Genomic DNA, 23,971 nt, shown 5'->3' on the forward strand with positions numbered 1-23,971 from the left:
GCTCAGGCCCAGAATTCAGGCCCCATGACCAGACCAAAAAAAAAAAAAACTACAGAAAGATAAAAAGATATGTCAAAATTTAAAAAAATGACTGTAGAAATATTTCCAAACATATCATTCCATTGAAAGATTTCCTTCTTTCTCCCTTGCTGTGCTGTTAGACAATAAGGCTTCTAATCTTTGCAAAGGGCAAAGCATTCTGTTCACAGAGAGCAGCCAAGCTGTTTACAGCTTTTCCAGAAAGAAAATGCTTCTGGGGTCTGAGCCTGAGTTTTTCCTCTCAGGATTTGACAGAGTTATCTATGGATGTTCAGAACAAACTGCCTCCTGAATTCCAAACTCCTCACAGCCCTTTTGGGATACTGAATCTTTCCAGTTGGAGATCATATTCTATAATGTGGGAGGTCCAGGACTTTCGAGGAATAAAGCAGCTTATAAGCATTAACAGAAAGTCACTGGCTATTAATCCTGGGGCTGATCCTACTCAATACCAGTCTCTAGCAAGCGCCACCTCAATTAGTGGTCTTGGGTTGGGCTCGTGGCCTTCCCCAGGGGCAGCTGAGGGACGCCCAGGGCCTCACTGCCAGGAAACACAGAGCACACACCAGGGAAACCAAAAACCAACAGAGACTATCTGGCAGGCAAGGGAGGTCAAGTTACACTGAATCTTGGATATTAAGTCTGGTATGACTCATTCTCCTTAAGAAAGACAAATTGCCAAATGATCCGGGTTGTATATTTAAGGACTTAAAAAAAGTTATTAGCTGATAAAGGGATTTGGGTGGCATACATTAAGAATAGTAATGATGGTATAAACTTCTTATGGCTGTGATTTGGATTTCTATAAATATAAAAGATAATCCCCAGAAATGTCCTAAAATGATAGCTATATGAACTCAGAAATCCAGTTCTTCTAAAATCACAGTACAACCTTCCCTTCTTGGAATCCTCTTTTACTCATCTCTTGCTTCTCATATGAACCAGTAATATTGAAGATTTCCCTTTCTATTCTAGAATTAATTTTAGAAACTATTGTGCTAAAGGTGGGGACATAAAATTCTTTTTAAAACTGATGAGGTACCCTACATGTATAAGAAGTACCAGATGCATTAATTCTGGGGAAATAGTTTCATAGTTACATGCTTATTCTTGTTTATTTTTAATAATTGAACAGGGTAATGTGCTCACGTGGTGGCTGACATTTGACTGCAGCAGAATGCTCGCTCAGTAAGCACGTACACAGAGAGGTTCCCTTACAGATTCAATTTCTGTGGTTGGGATTTAAAATTTTATGTTTGGGTCACAGTGGAAATGAAAGGCCTGCTTCCCATGTGTCCTCTCTTAGTAGTCTGTTATCCCCTGGGCCATCTAAAGAGGGAACTGAGTAACACATTACAGCTGATACCAGGATGACACTAAGGGGCTGATCACGGTAACTGGGTTGGTAGAGCACTGGGTGTTGAGGAGTGCGATGACCTCTTTCTAGAGATGGATAACCTTACACCTTGTACACTGTGAACATCTTTCCAAAGTGCATTTTACTTTCATCTCTTCAGTAGGGGCTGTTAAACATATTGGTAACTGGACAGAACTTGTAGGAACGTTTAGGAATGTTCTTGGAACCTTTGTCCTCAAGTTCTCTGTTGCAGCCCAAGTGACAACATTGGACAGCATTACATTTGGCAGCTCCACTGTAGACTTTTCCTGGTGGAGAAATCCACTTCCCAAAAGGGGGCCATATCAATAACTACGTTCCTTGATATAAAAAAAAAACATGCAGAATTCCATTCAAATGGAATATCTCTTGAAGTTACAGTGATGTTGCTCTATTTATGTTGTCAAGGTTAAGGTAATAAGGAGGGAAATCAATACATGATTGGAAATGCAACTGGAATACCCACCTCAAAAAGATTTCTTAAAGGTTTTTCCTTCCATTATTACATATGTCTATGCCTCTTAGTTTTGCAAAAATTATGTAAGTCAGCTCATCCAGATCCTCAAATTGTAATTCTTTGCTACATCCTTTAGTGGTTTGTTCTGCTTGCCTTTAAGCTGTCTTTATTAGTCTTCCTTGGGAACTCTTAGGGGTACAAACAGATCTTGAGTTGATGTTTTCAGCATTTCCTCTTATCTACCCCTCACCCACTGGAAGTCTTTTCAGATATCTGTCAGCACATCTCCCACCCTCAGGAAATTGACGGCTAAGAGATAAGATTTTGTCTGTTATGGTGAGCTATGGAGAGATGCAAACCATTGCAATATACACTTTATGTGCTAACTGGGAGTGTATGCTTTAAAAGTACTGGCTATATTTTATCTTAGAACACCTCATGTGTGTCATGAACTACACTACTTGGTAGGGATTCAAAATGAATACAGATAGTCCTGCCTTTCCAACACTGTAAGCAAGTAAACCACGTTCTGTATAACTCTAGGAAATCGAGAAGATTGGGGCTCCAATCTTTCCGGTGAAGGATCTGAAGCTCACTCATGGAAAGCCCAACTAGCAAAAAATAGAGATGCCCCAAACACTGACCTTCTGATTTCAAATCACATGCTTTTCCAATACATTCATTCTGAGTCATTCTACCCTTGTACATCTCTCATGTTGGATTTCCTTTGTATATTATTACTTAAAACTGAATTCCATATCATACTATTATTTTGGCAGTAGGAGTGTTTGCACTCAGGATCGTGGGCTTGCTAGATAGGCACTCAACCACTTGATCCATATCCATAGCACTTTTTTTTTTACTTCAGCTACTTTTCAGATAGGGTCTCACTTTTTTTTTTTTGACGGAGCTGGCCAAGGACTGTGATATTCCTACCTATGTCTCTTGTATAGTTTGGATTTCAGGTAGAAACTATCACACTTAGCTTATTTTTGTTGACATTATTTTTAATGTAGGCTTGCCTTTAAACAATATCATCCTAATGTTCCACCTCCAAAGTAGGCTGGATTACAGGCATTTACCACCACCCTTGCCTTTAATTTCTTAGATTATTGATGTAACAATAAGTTCTTATATTATTGGAGGACATCAAGTTCTGGTCTTCATGAAATATATATGTGAAGCTTCAATCTCTTCATGTGTTCCACATTTTCTGAGCATCTAAGAATGACAGCAACTAGTGGGGTTTGGCAGCACATAGCAGAAATACCAGCTAGTCATGAGACAGGAAGGAAGAATTTGAGTTTGAAGCCAGCCTAGGCAAAGTTAGCTCTAGACTCAAATCTTAGAAACAAAATATAATCAAAAGGCCTGGGAGTATGGCTCAAATAGCTGAGTGCTTGCCTAGCATGCTTTAAGCCCTAATATGACAATAAAGAATAACAATAGTTACTTATTATCATGGGCGAATATACTACTCAGGACAGGTGCATATTTCATACATCAGTTCATCTACTTGCTTCCAATAACCTCAGGAGGGCGCTCTTTTCCATTCTTATCTTACAGAGGAAGCTTGTGGCAGAGCTGGGACAAAACACATTTGTTCAACTTTGTAGTTGTAGCTCTTAGTACCACCTGTCATTTATAGGCATGTGCTGGGAGTGGACGCTCTAGGGATGAACAAGACACAAAATTAGTAATGACAATAACCAAGGATCATAAATGCCAGGATGATGAAAAGAGAGAATGGAAGAACACGAAAGGGAAAGACTGATGACTCTTGCTTTCCTGGAGAGCATGCAGAATTGAAAATCCATTTATGTGTTTTCCACTCTGATACTTGGAAGAAGAAAAAGGCATTTTCTTTGTCAGGTTCCTCCACAGCGATGCTCTTCAGATGATATGACTCAGTTGAGAATCTTGTACAAATGTTGATGATGATTCAATAGGACCAGGGTGGAACCTAAAAGTTCTTAGGAGCCACACCTTGAGTTACAAGGCACAAAATCCCTACAACAGATCTCTTTCCAAAGAAATCTACTACTTGAGAAACTGAGATGTAGTTTCTCAGACAGGCGGCTCCCTCTACTGATCCCAAGTCAAATAAAGACATTTATACTTCAAATCTTGTTATCATCAAGGGACCAAAACGAAATAAACTAAGAGGAAAAGTCCACCCTTGTGGCACCTAATTGTTACTCTATTTTCTTCTCCCTTCAATGATAAAATGTTCATGCAGTATTCAACATCCCTAGGGATGTACTTAATTACTTTGTAGAGAGCACTTATAACAAAACCATCCTGACGAGATGTTCTGGATCTTGTCTTTTTGTTTTGGTGTGTGTGCACTCATACTGGGACTTGAAGCCAGGGCCTCATAGTCTTGCTTAACTTTTTAAGGTTGGTGCTCTAGGTGCTCAAGGCTGGTGCTCTACCACATGAGCCTCACCTCTAGTTCTAGATTTCTGCTGGTTCACTGGAGATGAAAATATCAGGGATTTTTCTGCTTGGGCCAGTGTTGAAGATTAAGATTATGTGTGTGAGCTACCAGCACCTGCCTAGATTTTGTAATACTCTGAGCATCTTTAATAAAACCTTAACTACTTGTTCTTTGTAGACAACTGAGTCAGCAGAAGCTACAACATCTACACCCAGTGTACTTTAGAGATAGGACAGTCAAATGACTTTAAAACAACAACAGCAACAACTTGGCATTCTTGTTTCTACAACTGTACAGTGTACTTGGACAATCACTCTGACTAAAAGTGTTAAGTTCAAAGTAACTTTTGAGATGACCTTAACTTTCCAGCCACATTTCCAAACAACATACTCATCATGACCTTTCTTGGCAATACCAGGACTTTCAAACTGAGAGAAAAAATGTGACTATGAATGTCAGAATATCCATATCTCTCATCTGAGGTAGGCTGTGACCCCAATACTATTGTTTACCTCATTTAAAAAACCTTATACCTCTTTCCATGGACAATATGAGGTAGTTGGAAGTTAAGATGCTGTCACTCAGTATTTTTATGGGCTACAAGCTCTTTTGAGAACTACCCTCAAAAGGTAATAAAAAGTGATAATCAACAGGTGATAAGCCAACTATCATTTGTAAAGAAGTCTGCTGTAAAGAGCATTGGGACCAGCAGTAAAATTCCCTGGGTTTGTGGCTTTCCCAATTATGTGACCTGGGCCTTATCTTTTAAACTCTAGGCTCTGGTTTTTTATGGTTTTCTGTAAAGCTTGTCTACTTAGCAAGTTGTTGCTGTATATAAAAATTCTTTTGCAATTGTAAATTTCTACACAAATGGGCAACACTGCAATTCATCATCACTATTAAATAACTGAATGTGAGCACATCTGCCTGGGCATCTGCTTGGATCAGAATGTGACAGGGTCAGGAAGTAATAAAATGGAATCAACTCTAGGCAAAGAATGGGAGGGAATTCCTACATTGAGAGGGATATTGTAGATGTGGCCTTGATAAAAGGGGCCCCAATGAATCTCTGGAGTACAACCCTCCCTGGCTTTTCTCAATGTGCTTCAGAGCTAGGAAGAAGCTCAAATAATACACTGAACACTAGCAAAAGCAAATCATGGACAGGTGCCAGTGGCTCATGCCTGTAATCCTAGATGCTCTGGAGGCTAGATCTGAGGATCGTGGTTGAAGCCAGCCCAGGCAGAAAACTCTGTGAGACTCTTACGTCCAGTGAATCAGCAAAAAGCCAGAAGTGGAGGTATGGTTATGGTTCAAGTGACAGAACACCAGCCTTATGTGGAAAAGCCAAGTGAGTGCACAAGGCCCTGAGTTCAAGCTCAGTACTGGCACATGCGTGCGTGTGCACGCACGCACACACACACACACACACACACACATATACACACACATCATAAACTTATAACATGACTGTAGTAAGCTACTGTGTCATTTTAGTAGGAAAATCTCCATGGCTGAGATTTTCAGTTAGAAAACAATAAGATTGTGAGATGGCCCTACGTGGTATAAAAATGAATGGACCATATAGTTCAGAGAACTGTGCACTAACTTTATGAGATCTTCTCTGTTGGAACACAGTGATTATGCCAGACATTCAAATCAGGTAGAACAAACTACTTCTAATCATCCCTACCAGATGTTGTGTCACTACAGTTCAGAGTGCAGCCTGGCAGGGTAAGGTTTTCTTTATCATAAATCCTTCCTTGAGCATCACTGGGCATGAAGTTTCAAGTTGTGAAGACACAAAAGAAGCAATGACCCTCACCTCTCTTTGGTCACAACTGTTGGTTGGGACTTTCCTATATTTACTAGAACAACTCAACTCCAGCCTTAAAAAGAGAGTCTTCCTTTGTAATAGGCTAACAGAGAAGCCTTGTCCTAATTGTCACTCCCTGTGTTTAAAATCGATTGTCTTCTTATTCTCCTTCGATCTAGCGCCTTTAGACTCTATTGGAGACAAGCAATTGGGAGAAACTGGAGATCATGTATGCAGTTCCATCCATGCATTTTGAAGTAACACAATACAACTTCTTGCTGGACCTGTCCTGATTTTTCCTTGTCTACAACAGGATACAAGAGTTGGCTTCTTTCTTTCTCAGCCCAGCTGACTGATGGAGAAAGGACCCAATGTTAACTACCACCACGTGGACAGGAAAGTGTGAACTCTAGGAAGTGTTGCAGCAGATGCTTTTAAAGAACGTTTCTGCTCTGCCAGAAGTTGCACTGTTTTGGGATTTTGAGAAGCTATAATGGCATTCTCCATATGTTGAGGGAAATGGACATATAAGCTTGCCAGTGCCTCTGCCTATTCTCAGTTAGCTAAATAATTCACAGTGCAAATGGATCATTAGAACTATATATTTTCCCCATGCATCAGAAGTTATTTATGGCTTCTCCAAAAAAAAATTACAGCTCACATTCATTTCCCATTCTGTTTGGTTCTATCAACAATTAATAACAACTTTCTGGAGCACTTGAGGTGTTCTGTAGGGAAGACAATATAAAGGCATGATAACCTCACTTTACTGATAATACTGGAAGCCATAAATGGGAGCTGTGTAGTCTTGAATTGCACTTCATGTACAATGGAAACAAGAATCGGGGTAAGAGTTCAAATGGTCTTTAAGAATTGGCAATAAGAATGGTGGTGTGCCTCACTTGGAAAATGTTGAAGGTCATTATTTAGAGTTAAGTGATGAATTATGAATCAAAGAAGATAGGAACAGCCATTCTGGTCTTTCCTCCTGTTTTCTTCTGAATGCTCTTTCTCTTTGGCAATCTCTTCTCTAGTTTTCCTTATTTCCTGATACTTTTGGTGCTTGAACTTTTTCCTAATCTCTGGAGCTTCTGCTCAGGATCAATAACAGCAAATATCTACAGTTTTGTTTTTGTGCTGGTCCTAGGGCTTGAACTCGGGGCCTGAATGCTGTCCCTGAGCTTCTTTGGCTCAAGACTTGCACTTTACCACTTGAGCCACAGTTCCATTTGGCTTTTTCTGCTTATGTGATGCTGAGGAATCAAACCCAGGGCTTCATGCATGTGAGGTAAGCACTCTACCACTAAGCCACATTCCCAGCCCTGGCCTTTTATTTGAGTGTGTGGGGGGGTAGTTTATTGGATACAAGAGTCTCATAGACTTTCCTGCCTGGGCTGGCTTTGAACTGTGACCCAAAAAGCCAAGCCTCCTGAGCACCTGGGATTACAGGCATGAACAGCTGGTGCCTGGTGCTGCATGCATTTTTCAGATAAAGAAATAAAGGTAGCCAGGTACCAGTGGCTCACACCTGTAATCCTAGCTACTCAGGATGGTGAGATCTGAGAATCATGGTTCAAAGCCAGCTCAGGCAGGAAAGTCCATGGGACTCTTATCTCCAATTAACCACGAGAAAACCGGAAGTGGTGGTAGAGTGCTCACTTTGAGCTAAAGAGCTCAGGGACATCGCCCAGGCCTAAAGTTCAAGCCCCACGACTGACAAAGAAAGAAAGAAAGAAAGAAAGGAAGGAAGGAAGGAAGGAAGGAAGGAAGGAAGGAAGGAAGGAAGGAAGGAAAGAAAGAAGGAAGGAAGGTACGTACAAAGTCTATCAACTGAAGTCAGAATATATTATTAGTAGGTTAATAGTTAACAGGGTAGTAACCAAACCCAATGGTATTATCCCTTCTTTAAGATTTAAACATAGACGTATCACATGTGAAAACATACATTCCCCCCCCCACACACACACAAGAAAATCCACACAGCTTTTAGATTCCACAAGTAACCCTTAAGCCAGCACTCATTTCACAAGAATATATTGTTAAAATTCTTTTTCAGTTGGGATGGGCCACCAACCCATGGGCAAACATGACTCAACTGAAGCTTGGCTCAGTATTGCAGGGCATGGAGCACCATAATTGTTCTACCCTCCCTGCCTGGCTCACTTGCGTCAAATTGCCCAACAAGGTTCTCTGGAAAGGTGTTCAGATGACTTTTACAAACTCCACCCAAAGTCCCATGTCTGGGCAAATTACCATGAATACTATGATCACAGACATTCAGATAAAACAGTACAGGGTCAGGAGAAAGACAATTTATTATATAAAAGAGGTGAACTTTATCTGAATCCATAATTTGGCCAGAGAAGGCATCCATGGCAAAGGACAAGTACAGTGGTAGACTCTAAAACAGGGAAAGAGGGAGACACACTCTTGAATATAATTCTACTCCTTTCAGTCTTGCAGTCTGTGTGGCTTATTGTAAGAGTTGTTGGTAAGCAGTACCAGGAGCCTCAAGTTCCTTTCACATGAGACAAACAATAGCCCTGTTGGACAGACATTTCTTGTTTCTGGGCACGACCTGATTCCAAAGCTCTAACAAGCCTCTAACTAAAACAGGAACTAAGGGCAGAGCATCCCTCCCTCTCTCACATCGCCTGTCCCTGAGTTCACAAAACATTCTTTCCACAACAAAAAGTAAGCTCCCTATAGTTCAGTTCTTGTTAAATTGTAATGTCAGTTTAGAAACATCAGTGGAGGAGTACCTGCACATTTGACTGCCTAGAATTTTACAATAAACATCTGGGGTAAAGATCCTGAAGGAGATCATCAGGATGGGTTGCTTTGAATATAGGCCTGGATGAAATTTGTCACAGATGAAAGAAAAGTCATAAGTGTGGAGGGAGGTGTGTTCATATCCTGAGACTTAATAGATATGAAATGTGTTGCTGTTGCTTTTTTTAAAAAATGAAAATGTGAGCTACCTATTGATTCAGGAAATAAACAACCTAACATCTCTCAGAACTAGAAGCTGCTTCAAGATTTTCCACCATTTATCTTGACTAGTATCTACTAATGATTCCTTCTCCTCTTAGAAAACCATTACTTCTACATCCCTTCTCTAAACATTTACCCAAACCTGCCATCTGATCAACCTCTACACCACACCTAAAGTAGGATACCTCCCAGGGATACTGGTATTTAACAGGGATTAACATTTAAGCAGAAGGGATAAAGTTCTAGCAGTGATGTTCACAAGTTATTCTTAGAGAAGCATTTTTCCACCAAGCATATTTTCCACAGTAAAAGCAGCAACAAAAATGCATACTTTGACAAAATACTACTGAAGTGCCCCCATTTCCCAGCACACAAGATGACTCTCACTTTCAATTCACCTACAAAACAGTCCTGTCAGAACATGAAGAAATAATTCCCCAAACCCAACTGTCACTTGTGCAAGCACCATGCAAGGTCTAGGGTGTGGAGATGAATAGAGTCCATTACAACCTTCAACCAACTGGTAAAGATCAAACCAACACATGCCACCTACCCTACTCCATCAGGATAAGTGAACTATTTAGTTAGTAGGCAAGGAAATTGTCAGGAAGGTGAAGAAAGGTTTCTCAGAGCCCAGTTTCTGTATTTATAAGAGGCTTCCTCCATCATGTTCATGTTACTGGCCAGTAGGCCATACTTTTTGAGTAGCATGTACTCAGAAGAATCAATACCAGAGATCAGATCCAGACTGAGCTTGAATTACCTAGGGAAAGGCATCCCAGGTTAGCGAAGACACAGGCAGAGTCAACACTAGAAACATTCTGCCAGATACAGGAAACCATGAAGTGCTAAAAATATTAAGGGAACAGTTTAGGAAAAATATTGCTGAATATAAATTCAAACAAGAATGCTCTATGTAAAAATAAGAATAGTTTTACTGGAATGTTAAGATTAGGAGTACTGCCCCTCATATCCCTCCCTTACCTTTTTCAAACTAGCACTTGTGAATAAACCTGTTTATTACAATCAGATACATGAGTTTATCCTCTGGATGCTGATGGGAATAATTCTGTCCTGAGGTGTTTTTCTTTTCTTAAAATAAAATGATCATGTAGTTACTTTCAATTTGTATGATTAGATAAGATACAAAGCTTCTTGACTATAATTATATAATGTGATTATGATGACTACCTAAACAGCGGTTCTTTGAAAGAATGTTCTATTTTTAAATTCTTCCTTGTACTATGTTTTTAATCTCTGTCAATGAAAAAACAGAGCTGAGTAAAAATACTGAAGTATATTCCTATAATCCATGAATAAGCTTTTCCTTAGAGAGCATACAGAAGTGATTATACAGTTGTGACAGATTATACAATTGTGCACAGTTGCATGAACACACACACACACACACACACAAACACATATACAGTCTTGATGACGGATAAGGACAACATTGTATGGTGCCCTGGGGAATGTCATCGCTCCCCAGACATGGGAAGAACTTGAAATTTCTGGAGTGCAGAAGGGAGAATCTATGGTCGACTTGGATGTACAGCCATGACAAATTTTCCATGCCTGGGAAATATTTGATTTTGTTTGTTTTGTGATGTCCGGTTCCAATCCAAGGCCTCATCCATGCTAGGCAAAGTATTTTACCACTGGGCCACATACCTAGTTCCTGCCCCATGATTTGATTCCCAAGGCACAGACACCCTTGTTAAGATGAACATCACTGGTGGGAATGTAAACTTGTTCAACCACTCTGGAAAGCAGTATGGAGGTTCTTCAAAACACTAAACATAGAGCTTCCCTATGACCCAGCAATCCCACTCCTGGGCATTTACCCAAATGATCACAAACCAGCCTGCACTAAAACCACTATCACAACCACATTCACTGCAGCATTATTTACAGTAGCTAAGATATGGAATTAACCCAGATGTCCCTCAGTGGATGAATGGTTCAAGAAATTGTGGTATATATATATGTACAATGGAATTCTATGCTTCTATCAGAAAGAATGACATCGCCCCATTTGTAAAGAAATGGAAAAACTGAAACAGGTATACTAAGCAAAGTTAGCTAGACCCAAAGAAACATAGGCTGATGGTTTCCCTCAGTGAAATAACTAGGACATGTCTAAGATATTCTTAGGAGAGGATCACAATAGCTCAATAGCTATGTGCATATGACCATACGAAATGATGCTTTTTGAAGTGAACTCCAAAAAATGGAAACAAGAGCTTTTTTGGGGGTACTGTTTGTAGTTACTTTTTTCTTTTTCCCTTGGTTTATTCCTTGTTGTCACTGTTTTTTTTTTAATTTTTGTATCCTTTGTCTTCTATGTAAGTTTATCTGATTTGGGGAAAGGAAGGAGAATCACAGAAATGGTGGCACAAAGGTAAACCAATGCAGCAGTGATACTCACTAAATATTACATTGGAAACAAACTTTACAACTTGGGGGGAGTGGGGACAGGATAGGAAAAGAGAAAATGAGGGAGGGGGTAACACTGTTCAAAAACAAATGTACTCATTACCTGACTTATGTAACTATAACCCCTCTGCATATCATGTTTACAATAAAATTTAAATTAAAAAATAAAATAAAAGATATAAAAGCAAGTGAAAGATAATCATAAAATAAATATCATTGGACTTTTTTTTGCTAATGTTGCAAATACTGTGATTTAATTCTATTGCAAATAAAAGACATAAGGAAAAAAAGATGAACATCACCTTTCTTCCATATTAGGCAAATGGCAGAAACCTTTATCCTGTGACTATTTAAGATGCCAGCACACTGTGAAGCAGATCACTAAACATTTGTTTAGTGTAGGACAATACACACATTATCTGACTTGATCTTGACAAGTATCCTGAAAGGCAACAACTATGCTGCCTCTATTTGATACATGAGAAAATCCAGTTTAAATAATTGTTAGTGAAAGATCCTAAGTAATACCTCTGAAATCACCAGGATAGCTTAGAACCGCCTGAAGCTCTAGGCCGTTTAAGGACCTTGCTCAAATTCCAAGATTCTTTCCATAACACTCAATCATGGCTTTTGAATTCAAAAACTTCACTCCCATTTCCCTGCCTGTCATTTTCAGAAGCCACTGGAAGATTAAAAAGCAATAAAAGTAAGTTCTTAGGTCATTCTTTCTGAGTTCAAAAACTCTTCTTCCATTTCCCTGCCTGCTTGTCATTTTAGGTGGCCCAAACTAGATAATCTTTGCCTAGTTTTAGAGTTTCCTAGAGGTACGAGCATATAAATATGAGGCCCTGGTCTGTAAATATTCCAATGTAACTTGCAATATATGAAATAAAGAAGCATAAAGATTTGCTGGAGGTCTGAGGTGCAAAAAGTATACTCTACCTAATTTATAGGCTACTCATTAAGGACAATCCAGAATGCTATTTATTTATTTTTCTTTTATAAAAATTGCTATTATAAAGGTGATATACAGAGGGATCACAGTTACATAAGTGAGATAATGAGTATATTTCTTTTTGGGCAAGGTCACCTCTTCCCTCACTCTTCCTCTCAACAACCCCTTTTTATTCTTGTAAATATTCAGGTTAGGCTCATAGCATCCTCTGATTTAAAAAAAATTCAATCATGCATTTATCTCACTAGTCCTATTTTTTCTAGACTACATTTCAGTCTTTCAATGCCAAAATGGAATCAAAATTTTTTTCCCAGTTTTCAGGATGCTTTTTATAACAGTCTGTCAAGTTGGTCCATAAGTTTCCTTCATAACTACATTTATATCATTTTTTCCCAGACAGGCTTCATAAAACATTATGAGTGGTCATTTTAGCTGGGTGTGGTGACCCAGGTCTATAATTCTAGCTACTAGGGATGCTGAGATCACAAGGATTATGGTTTGAAGCAAAAAAAAAATATTCACAGTGGTACATATCTTTCATCCCAGTTATTTGGGAAGTACACAAGGTTCATGCTGGTCTGGACATAAATGCAAGGCCCTATTTGAAAAATAACAGCAAAAAGGCTTAGAACACAACTCAAATGGTAGAGCATCTGCCTGGAAAGCACAAAGCCCTGAGTTCAAACTCCAGTACTGTTAAAAAAAAAGTTCATTTTGAATCTTCATATGGATAAAATAGAAATACAATGTTGCCTATGTTGAGGATACTTCATTAAAGAAAATTATTTCTTTAGATGTTAGTAGAGATTGTCTATTAAGGAGTATGTCCTAAAATAATAAAAAAGATTTAAGGTATGAAGAAGTAAATCCTCTGGTTTAATGCTTCTTAAACTTTACTGTATATATTAATGACCTAGGAGTCTTTTGTGACAGTGAAGACTTTGTTAGAAATTTTAGAGTATAGACCCAAATTTTGCTTTTTTACCCTCAGGACTGGGGAGTGAACCTACGGCCTTACATATGGTAGCAAGCACTACCCCTGAGCTAAGACTACAGCCTGTCCAAATTTTACATGTGAAGACATGTGATGTTAATAGGAATAGGATGCAGTTGGGTAGCAATGTACCATTACATTCACTTGGACTTGCTCTTGGATATATAACACAGCATTGGAATGGTTAGTGGAGTTTTATGTTAGCCCCGCTTGAGCTAACAATTTACCTATGGAAATATCTATTGTACTAAAAGATTTGTGAAAAACTTCAAATATACCTGAAAAAATGAAAAGACTGCTAATTTTCTAGTTCTGGCCTTATTATCTATTACCCTTTAAAATTAAACAAGTTGGATAGAAAACTTCAGCTTAAGCACAATTGGTTTCATTTATCCAGAAAGTAAAGGCAGCTCGGAAATTTTGCAATTCAAGAAATGTAACCTGAGATCAGATATTCTACATTTTAGCAAAGATAGCCACTTTGATATTGTGTGCTTAAAAATAGTCACTAAACTGAGTGAAGGTGATTAAAAAAAAATCCCCCCAACAACAACAACAAAAATAAGGTGGGAATATAGCTAAAAGAGAATTTTAGCTAACAGTTGAAAGGTAAGCAATCAACAATTTTGAATTCCCTGTTTTAATAAAAAAAATTCAGTAAGTCAAATTATTTAATAAGTTTAGGAACTAATTTGGAGAGAATTCCTAGCAGTATAAGTCTGGCATAGTTTATATTAAACACCATCTATTTGGTAGGTATATGAGAGCTAGATTAGGAAGGAGCACAGTTAACTGAATGTGGTCTGGTTCCTTAACCAATCAGCACAGGTGTGATTCACTCTTTTCCTTTTCCATCAATTATATCACAGGGAATGCTAGTTGGTTATGTTGCCTTGGGAGTCAGTAATTTATGTGCAATTATAATCAATAGTCCTAGGATGGAACTAAACACATATAAGACCTTTAGTATTGTTCCACTTTTAGAAATGACTTTGCTAACAATTTATAATACTAATGTGTTGTTTCCTAAAGTGAGGAAAGAAACTCTTTATGGGTGTTTTCAGTCTATAAAGCCGAAGTGGTTTGATTCTGGAAGGGGAAAAGAGGACCACAGATAACAAGGTTATTCTGCTAGACTACATGAAACTTATTTGCATGCAGACTCATTGCACACTCATTTGCAGTCATCCATGGCAGTAACAAGCCATGTAAAAGAGGAGATTTTCTTAATGGAAAAAAGTTTTATACGTGGCAGTACTTGCAACAAAAGTCTGAAACAAGTTCCCATCAATGTAGTTGTATGCTTAGATATTCCTGCTAGAATCTTAATTAATAGTAATCCTTAGAGCCTTGAGCAGAAGATAAACTCATTTGAATTTCTTGATCAGAATCTGATCAACTTTTGGATATGGAAATTCTAAAGCAAATTGTGCTATAAAGTCAGCCTTTAGCAGTGTGAGCAATTCTATTTGGATATGCTTACTATTTATTTTTAATGAATACTTTAAAAGGAAGTGCTATGCTCCAAAGCAACAGGTGTTTACATGTTTTAAGCTTATAAAGTGATAGATTTCACTTTCACGAACTGACATAGGTGAATTTCTTATGGCTTGGAGAGAAAGAAAGTTCCTGAACAGCAAAGGCAAGAGTTCATAGTAGAATCATGTTTAATATCTCCTAGAGCTCTGGAAACAATAGCTTGTTATTACTACACTATTTGGGAACAGTTGACCTTATCACTAAAATTTATTATTTAGGAATGTGTGTTTTTATAAAATAAAAACATGCACAAGAAATACATGCTAAAGGACTCTCTTCCATGTTTAGTGATTAGCTGACCTATGCTTGGTAATAAATTTTGTTTACCTACTCTAGAGGGAAAAATGTTGGAAAAAAAGATGAAGGCTTTAAGTGAGCAAATGCTTTCTTTAAATTGGTGTATATTAAAGTCAGGTGCTGGTGCTCATACTTGTAATCCTAGCTACTAAGGAGGCTGATATTTGAGGACTTAGCTTTGGACATATATACCCAAACAACTCTTCTCTCCAATTAACCAGCAAAAAGCAGGAAATGGAGTTGTGGTTCAAGTGACAGAGTGCCAGCTCTAGAGTAAAAATTCTAAGCAAGGGTGCAAGACCAAGCTGGGTGCAAGTGGTTCACATTTGAAATCCTAGCTACTCAGGAGGCTGAGATCTGAGGATTGCAGTTCGAAGTCAGCCTAGACAGGAAAGTCCATGAAACTCTTATCTCCAATAAACTACTCAGAAAAAGCTGGAAATGGTGCTGTGGCATAAGTGGTAGAATGCCAGCCTTGAGCACAAAGAGGCTCAGGGACAGCATCCAGGCTCTGAGTTCAAGCCCCAGGATTGGGGAAAAAAAGTACAAGACCTTGAGTTCAAGCCCAGTACAGGTGTGCATGCACAAGTACACACACACACACACACACACACACACACACACACACAAATCCCATAAATTGGAGATGCAGAGTTCGAGCAAACTCAAGGTCTGCAAATTTTTTCCACAAGTATTCAGAAAATATTTTAGGCCTGTGGACCTTGGTACAAGTATTCTGCTTTGCTAAGGTGCACAGAAGCAGCCACAGATAGGTATGATTCCAGTCCAACAAAACATTATTTTGGACCCATAAATTAAAATTTCCTATTATTTTCAAAGATCCTTAGTTTTCTTTGATTTTTTTCAGTTAGTAAAAATCAATCACTAATCACTCTGTGTGAATGTGAGAAAGAGAGAAAGAGAGAGAGGCACTTGGATTTAAACTCAGGATCTTATACTTGCTAGGCAGGCATTCTACCACTGGAGCCAGGTTTCCAATCATTTTTTGTTTTTGCTGTGTTTTGAAAAGAGTCTTGTATTTGAATTTTTAATACTTCTCAAATGTTACAAATTTAGAGCAAAAAAAAAAACCCCAACAACACCCAAAACCAAACAACTAGAGTGGTTTAGAAGTACTCTATGTTTTATGGTTATCCCAAATTAAGAATAAGTTTCTTTTTTTGGGGGGGGGGTCCGGTTGTGGGGCCTGAACTCTGGGCCTGGGCAATGTCCCTCAGCTCTTCAGCACTTGAACAACAGTGTCACTTCTGGCTTTTTTTCTTCTTTTTGCTTATGTGGTGCTGAGGAATCGAACCCAGGGCCTCAGGCATGCAAGGCAAGTGCTCTACCACTGAGCCACCTTCCCAGCCCAAGAATAAGTTTCTTTTACTATGATATGGTGCTGGGTTTTGAACCCAGGCCCTCATGCATGCCCTCATGTAAGTCTAGTGCCTTACAACAGACCCCTCAGATCGTTAAATGTCTCAGTTATTTGTGATGTGAATTTTGCAAGAGATTTAGATTATTCTTTGGGGCTCCAATAGATGAATGAGGCAAGGAGTGCTTGCCATGAGTGGGATGTGCTTTGAGAGAGACATTCAAGCGTGTGTTGGAGGACTTCTGAATGAAGATGCTAGGTAGGGAATTTAAGCTTCACTGAATTCTGGGAATATCTATAAGGGCCCCTAAAAATGAGACTGTTTATGTTTCTATGACTTGGGAAAGATATGAAATACTACTTGGTTACTTAGATAGCAAGCTAAAGATGGCTCAGATTGTCTGGGGTTAGTATGGCCAGGTTAAGGATCAAGACAGCTAGAGCAGGATGGGCATAGAGATAATCTGATCTTTTCTAGCCTAAGTGTCTGGGTCAGATGCTACCAAATTTCTATGATGTAACAGATACTGGAAAAGTCAACAATCCAGTGTTCTGGCTTTGGCATTGCCACCATGGATATAATTGTGCTATTGGATTATTGGAATATCATTTGCCCACCATGCTTAGGTCCAGAAACATGAATAAGACTAAGGAGTTCTATAAATTTTGAGTACCTAGACTGAGTGGTTTTCATTTGTTCTCAAAACTTTCTAAAAAAATGAGAGGACACTCTTCCTCTCAACAACCCCTTTTTATTCTTGTAAATATTCAGGTTAGGCTCATAGCATCCTCTGATTTAAAAAAATTCAATCATGCATTTATCTCACTAGTCCTATTTTTTCTAGACTACATTTCAGTCTTTCAATGCCAAAATGGAATCAAAATTTTAGAAGGACATCCCAAAATTTTAGAAAAAAACATATACATGATTTTGCCCTTTGGAAGTTTTTATTACTATTTGTGTTGTGATCTGCCAAAATGCACATCCAGCTTCTTACTTTTAAATATGCTGGATATTGGAATATATTTTCTTACTTTCTTTAGTATTTTATTTATTATGGTCCTGGGAATTCCCAGGACCTTGTACATTCTGGGTAAGTGTTTTACCATTGTGCTATAATAAAAAATCCCACATGTACTATTTTTAATCATAACAGTTCATACAGGGCAATAAAAACTATTAACCGATTATAAAATATCTCCTGGATTAAACAATTACCTTAAAGCATTTGCATAGATAAATGCCTTTTATATAATGAGGGGTAGGAAAGTAAACTTGTATGAGATGAATCTTTGAAAAAGTGTGTTTAAACATCATAATAGTTATGTTCAAAATGTTAAAGTTCTTTTTGTGTAAGTAAAATGCAATTAAACAAATTACCTATCATTTTTCAGTACTTTAGAATTGTAACAGCTGAATGTTAGCTTCTCCATACCTGGAAGGTCTGTTAATAAAACAGAATGTCCTTAAGAGGCTTTGTTTTCCCATGTTCTCTCCACCTTCTGATAAACTTCAGTACAACTGAGTAATGTTTATGGCAGGAAGGGTCTTGTGCACTGTACTTTGGGCACTGTGACACAAGGCCCTTAGGAGATAGAATTCCAAGTAGGGTAAATAAATGCTGCAGTACAGGTACAGAACAAGTTCAGAAGCTGCCCACATTGAGAGCTTGTTAAACACCAGACATTGTTCATCTCTTTAAAGAAACAGAAGGTGGAAAAGACAGCAATTGGGCAATTGTAGACCAGAACAATGGTGATAGAAAGCATCTGTACAATCAAATAAAATTTAAAAAAGAAAAAAAAGAAAAAGATAAAAGAAAGCAAAATGAAAAGAGGAAGCAGTACAGAAACTGAAAGTAATAGCAACAAAAATAGAAAAAATAAATTTACTCAATGGCATGCATCTGCAAATCTTACAGTCATCCTTAGGGTATGAATATAGCAAGCAAAATAGCAAACAAAAATTTCATATGAAATGTTACATGACTCCATTTCTATTTAAATAGCTCTTTTAACTCATCTTTAAGCAAACAGTATCTGACTTTTTGTATTCAAAATGTATGCATAGCAAAATTCTCTGTTCTACTTCACAAAACCCAAATCAGCTTAGACTTTCTCAGTAGTTTTATTAAATATGCTCTTCACCATGAAAATCGCATGACATCTAGTTGGCTTGTTTCTCTTCTAACAGCAGCAAGCATTATAGGAAATAGGTAGAGTGTAGGAAATAGGTAGGGTGTGGGAAAAGCCACAGCTCTTCCAAGCAGACAGATCCTGATTAGATATTAAAATGTGCTTTCAAAAGAATGGTGCCTGTGTGTGTCAATAAGGTACTCGCTATTACTTCCTATTCACAGGGCTCCATTTGGAGTGCAGCCTGCTGACTCACCAGGCAGCTCCAAGTATGCTTCTGCTGGGTTTCCCTGCTGTCTGCTAAACATGAATCAGCACAGGAAAAAAGTCTCCCTTAACAACAGTGCTGAAGTCAAGATCGGATGGGGGAACTCCATCTTCCCAACCACCAGACTCTAGGCAGGGAAGGGGAAGAGATGTGGTAGGTATCACTACCAGCTAGGCTACCAGATGACAGACAGTCCAGTCCCATGCCCAGGCTGTTAGTCATGAGCACATCCCAGTTTCAGTGTCATTTTGCTCACCCACTCAAGTAGTTATCTGGTCCAGCAACGCCTGTTGGTGGGGCCACTGAACTCTTTGAATAATAGAATTAACTGAAGCTTTTTTTTTTTAATTACCCAGTTGCCACCATACCTCCCCTACCCCAAACAACAATCTTCAACCGTTTGGGAATATGAAGTAGATTGAAGGAATTTGCATATCTTCCCAGGTGATTCTGGAACACAGTTTGGGGTGGAAAAAAAGCATTGCTTTTCCCCATGCATGGAAAACTTATCCAGTAAGTTTTCCTCAGGACCACTTGTTAGGCTCCCGAGATGTATAAACATTCAGTCCCAACTGGTGGTAGTTTGGCAGAAAGAATGACAGCAAAGTAAGGGAGCATTTCCAGGAAGAACTCTGACCACCAAGGGCCATTCCTCCCTTCTCTTGGAAAACAAAACAAAACACCCTTAGCGATCGAGGTCCCAAGACAGGAATACCACGAGTAAGAATAATCCTCTGATTACCTTTTGATCTCGGATTTGTTTCATCCTGCAACGTTCCGACAAGTTGTGAACCGCGGTTCCTTCCAGACTATAAGTGCTGCTCTGACCACTGTCGAGACGATACTACAAGCTTCACCTACTCGCCCAGAACCTCCGCCTTGCAGCCTGGCCCCGGGGCAGATACTATGCTAATTAAGAAAGTGCTTCCGACTTAGAGAGTAAGGGCGGGTGCAAGTTAACCCTTGGTTTTACAGTCTCCCCAGTGGTGCATTTAGTGACTTCCTCTTGCCTAGTGGGCCTGGACCACTTTCTTTTTCTTTCTTTATTGGGGTGGGGGGGGCAGGAGGGGCAAGGGCAGTGAATGGAGAAGACTGGATAGTTGGGTGGCATCTGGGTGGGGGACAGGCTGGGGGGCGGGGGGAGGCCGGGTCCGCTGGCGCAGAGGTGAAGGGAGGCGAACGTTGGGAATATTAATCACTTCACGCGCTGCTGGGCTGGCGAGGACGAGCCGGAGGGGACGAGAGGTTAAGACAAAGACTCCTCCAGATCAAATGGCTACAAAGCCCCCTTTCTTCGACGTTGCAGTTCCGCCTCGGGCACTGGACTAGCAAAACGCCTCAAAAGCCGTGATCAAACTCGTCCTTACGAGCAGCTGAAAGTCTCCAGGTTCAGAGGGGGCGGGTCGTTCAGGACCTCCTTCCCCCCACCCCTCCTTTGGGTCTTTGTGGGACTTCTGGGTTGGCGAGGGTGGTGGGAAGAATCTCTACCCACCCCGAGTGCAGGGTGGCTGAGAAACACTCGCCCTGAGCGCAGGGTGCTCCACCTGAGCGCGCATTCACCGTCCGCTCGCTTTCCCACCCACCAAACTCCAGAGGCGCCCCTGGAAGTGGAGGGGTGAGGTGAGCGTGGGAAGGGAAGCGGAGGGGGCGGTACGTGAGAGCCCCGAGTTCCAGGAGATGCCCGCTCAGCCCGCGGGCACCCGCGCGCCACACACTTCCTGCTCTGCCTGCCCCAAGCGCGCAGCGTCTGCGCCCCGGGCTCCAGCCCCGCGGGTGCGCCTGGACCCCCGCACCTGCCAGACCCCTTCTCCTCCCCTCTCTCTCTCCGATCCCAACTCCCCCCCCTCTTCTAGTTGGCCTCAGCCTTCACCCCCTCCGCCGGTCCACACGGCTTCTGCCAGCGTGGCAACCCCAACTCCCTCCCCTTTCTCGGGGTGCGCGACGCCGGGGGCTCCGAAGGAGAGATGCTGCCCGCAGGCGATCGCGACGGGGTGCACACCTCGTAGGAGGGTGTGGGTGCAGGAGGGGGGGAAATCTGCGGCGTGGACGCCCCCATAACTTCTGGTTGGGCAAGAGAGAATCCCGCCCCCGGTTCGGTTGGCTCCCCCGACCCGCAGTTCTGCAAACCCGGCGGCGGGAGGAGGTGCGCCAGCTCCGAAGCGGAGCCGGGGAGGGACCCAAGCCAAGGAAGGGTGTTGGGGTGCGCCCGGGCGGGACCGCTTTCAATGCACTGGGCTCACCTGCTCCGGGGCGCCGGTCCGCGGGCTCCGCTGACAGCTGGGGGCTTTGTTTTCTCCACCCCCTCGCCGGCCGCGCTCCGCCCCCGCGGGCGCACGTGACGCGCCGTCTGCCACCGCCGCGCCACGCGCCGTCCACTCCGGAGAGCCGGCCGGGCGCCGCCTCTTCCCGGGGCGGAGGTGGGGGGGGGGCGGCTGGGGGTGCAGGTGGAGACCCCAGTGGTAGTGGTGGTGTCGGGGGGAGTGGCAGGTCCCAGGTGACCCGCAGGGGATCCACTGGTTCCTGCCCTAGAAAGCCAGGATGGATCGATGCCAGGGAAATGTGCCAGCCAGGGAAATGAACTGTGCTGATGGGCCTTGGCGAGGGAGGAGGCGGGCGTGGCTCGTTAAAAGGGGCTGGGAAAAGCGATGCCACACCCTAAATAAAGTACCGGCGCCCCAAGACAGAGGGGGTGATCTGCTCTTCAATAGAAATGCAGCTGCTGGTCACACCAGCTGTTCTTACTCCTACCTGGGGGAGGGGGGCCGAGGGGTCTGACCTGTTTCCATCCTGAACATTATTAATTAAATGAAACCCTTCTGAGCCGAGTCACACTACTTATGATTTAATAACGGAATTTTTTTTAAACTGGGATTTCAGATCTGCTTGCTGCTGTTGATATTTGGGGAATGGGATCCAGGCTGGAAGAAGCGAATGCCAGAAGATTATTGATGTGGGCATTTGTCCATTTGGAACAGCACCTATTTTTAATGAAATGAATTGAGAAAATGTGCTGGCTTCAAGATCCAGCTCGGTATCTGCTGTTTTTGGATGTGTTCCCGACCCTTGCGGATCACAATACTCTCCACTATTTAAAATCGTAAGGAACTGTTGTCAGAATCCTTCCTTTAGCCCATGGAGACTACATATTTACCCTCACTCCGATTGCTACTCGGGGAAAGATTGCAGTCTCCTAGTATTCGTTACATTAGGTGTCTTCGTAGTGGCGAAATCACTGTGCTTCCCAAACTTTAATGTGCAGAGAGATTCCCTGGGGATCTTGCTAAAACCAAATTCTGAGTTGAACCCGTCTGGATTTGGGCCTGATTTTCTGGGTTTCTAGCAAATTCCTGGTGGATGTCAGTGCTGTTCATTTGAGGATCCCATCATTTAATTTGTTTATTTTGGTGCCAAGTACTAAGTTTTGAACTCAGTACCTTGTGCTCTTGCTTGGCTTTTTCGCTCAAGACTGACACTCCACCACTTGAGTCACACCTGCAGTTTTGGCTTTGTGATGGTTAATTGTAGATGAGTCAGATATTGCCAAGGGCTTGCTTTGAACCATGTTCCTCAACTTAGCCTCCTGAGTAGCTAGGAGTTGTGAGGCATTGGCAGCTGGCCAAGGACTACACTGCCCTGCTAACAGCAGGGCTTAGCACATACTGAGCACCAAATTTGGCATTGGCCAGACTATTCTGGGTCCTTACAGCACCACTTGCTAGCTGTGTAGGAAATTGCTTTTTTTTTTTTTAAACATTGAAGTATCCCAAACTGTGATACTAAGATGATTCAAATACCCATCTAATAAAGTTATCATGCAGATTAAATGAGAATATCCATATAAAGTAACCCAGCATAGTGTTGGACACATTTACAAGGGTTCACCAAATATAAGCTAATTACATAGTGATGTCATCATTGCAGGAGCAAAGCTGGCATACAACCCAGTGTGCAAAATGGGCAAGGGCTGAAGTGGCCAGCCCCAGGAAAATGCCTGTGTCCTACATCATGCCACCAAGTAAGGTATGTTTCTTGAATAAATGAATAGGGTTATAATGCAGAACAAATCATAATGGTTTCTACTTCACACTGGAGCCAGGTGTCAGTGGCTCACACCTGTAATCCTAGCTACTCAGAAGACTGAGACTTGAGGATCACAGTTTAAAGCCAGCTGAGGGAAGGAAAGTCTGTGAGACGTTTATCTCCAGTTAACCAGCAAAAGGCTGGAATTCAAGTGGTAGAGTGCCAGCCTTGAGTGAGAAAGTTAAGGGACAGAGCCCAGGCCTTGAATTCAAGCTCCAGTACTGAAACACACATAAAAAGAATTCTTGATAAATTGACTGAGACATTGAATTAAAAAAATAATTCTGCTTTTTATTACAGATAATGTCCAGCTGCCTGCTAGATGGGTAATCTATTTTCATACTGGAGCGAGCAAATGGATTCTTAAGGAGTTGTACATTTTTTATTCTCATTAAAAACCTTGAAATTTAAATTTAAATGAATTTATTAATGAAGCTATGATATTCTTAGCGCTCAAAATGAATGGGTATTGTCATCACATTTCTCTTCCTTCCTTATGTCTCTTCCTCTCTTTGTCCTCCAAATGTAAGTGCTAAGACTTGTCTCTTAGCTTTTTCATTCTTACCATTTGCCTCAGAAATTTTATTCATGTTTTATCTTCAACTTTCAAGTGTGTTGACATTACTTCTGAATCCATATCCCATTCTTAGTTTGCTTCAAAGTGCCATTTCTGCATTTCCAATGCCTTGTTATTCATTTGCACTGAATTTCCTGCTAGCCTCTACTTGTTCTAAATTAAACTTCTT

General features: G+C 40.9%; 1 protein-coding gene across 2 annotated transcripts in view; it reads right to left on the bottom strand.

Moving 5' to 3' along the window:
* Mapre2 (microtubule-associated protein, RP/EB family, member 2) overlaps window positions 1-21,412 on the bottom strand; it is a 146,572-nt gene extending 125,160 nt beyond the window's left edge. Inside the window, exon 1 of one of the 2 annotated variants that reach the window (XM_013014904.1) lies at window positions 21,386-21,412. Coding sequence is in view for 1 of the 2 variants with exons in the window: in XM_013014903.1 (XP_012870357.1) it covers window positions 19,888-19,911 (24 nt within the window). In the remaining variant the exon portion in view is untranslated. Of the gene's footprint in view, window positions 1-19,887; window positions 20,034-21,385 lie in introns of those variants that run through there. The other variant, XM_013014903.1, reaches the window with a different exon arrangement.
* Between the last annotated feature and the right edge of the window lie 2,559 nt (window positions 21,413-23,971).

This window comes from Dipodomys ordii, unplaced genomic scaffold (genome assembly GCF_000151885.1).
Source record: "Dipodomys ordii isolate 6190 unplaced genomic scaffold, Dord_2.0 Scaffold25, whole genome shotgun sequence".
Taxonomy (NCBI): Eukaryota; Metazoa; Chordata; class Mammalia; order Rodentia; family Heteromyidae; genus Dipodomys; species Dipodomys ordii.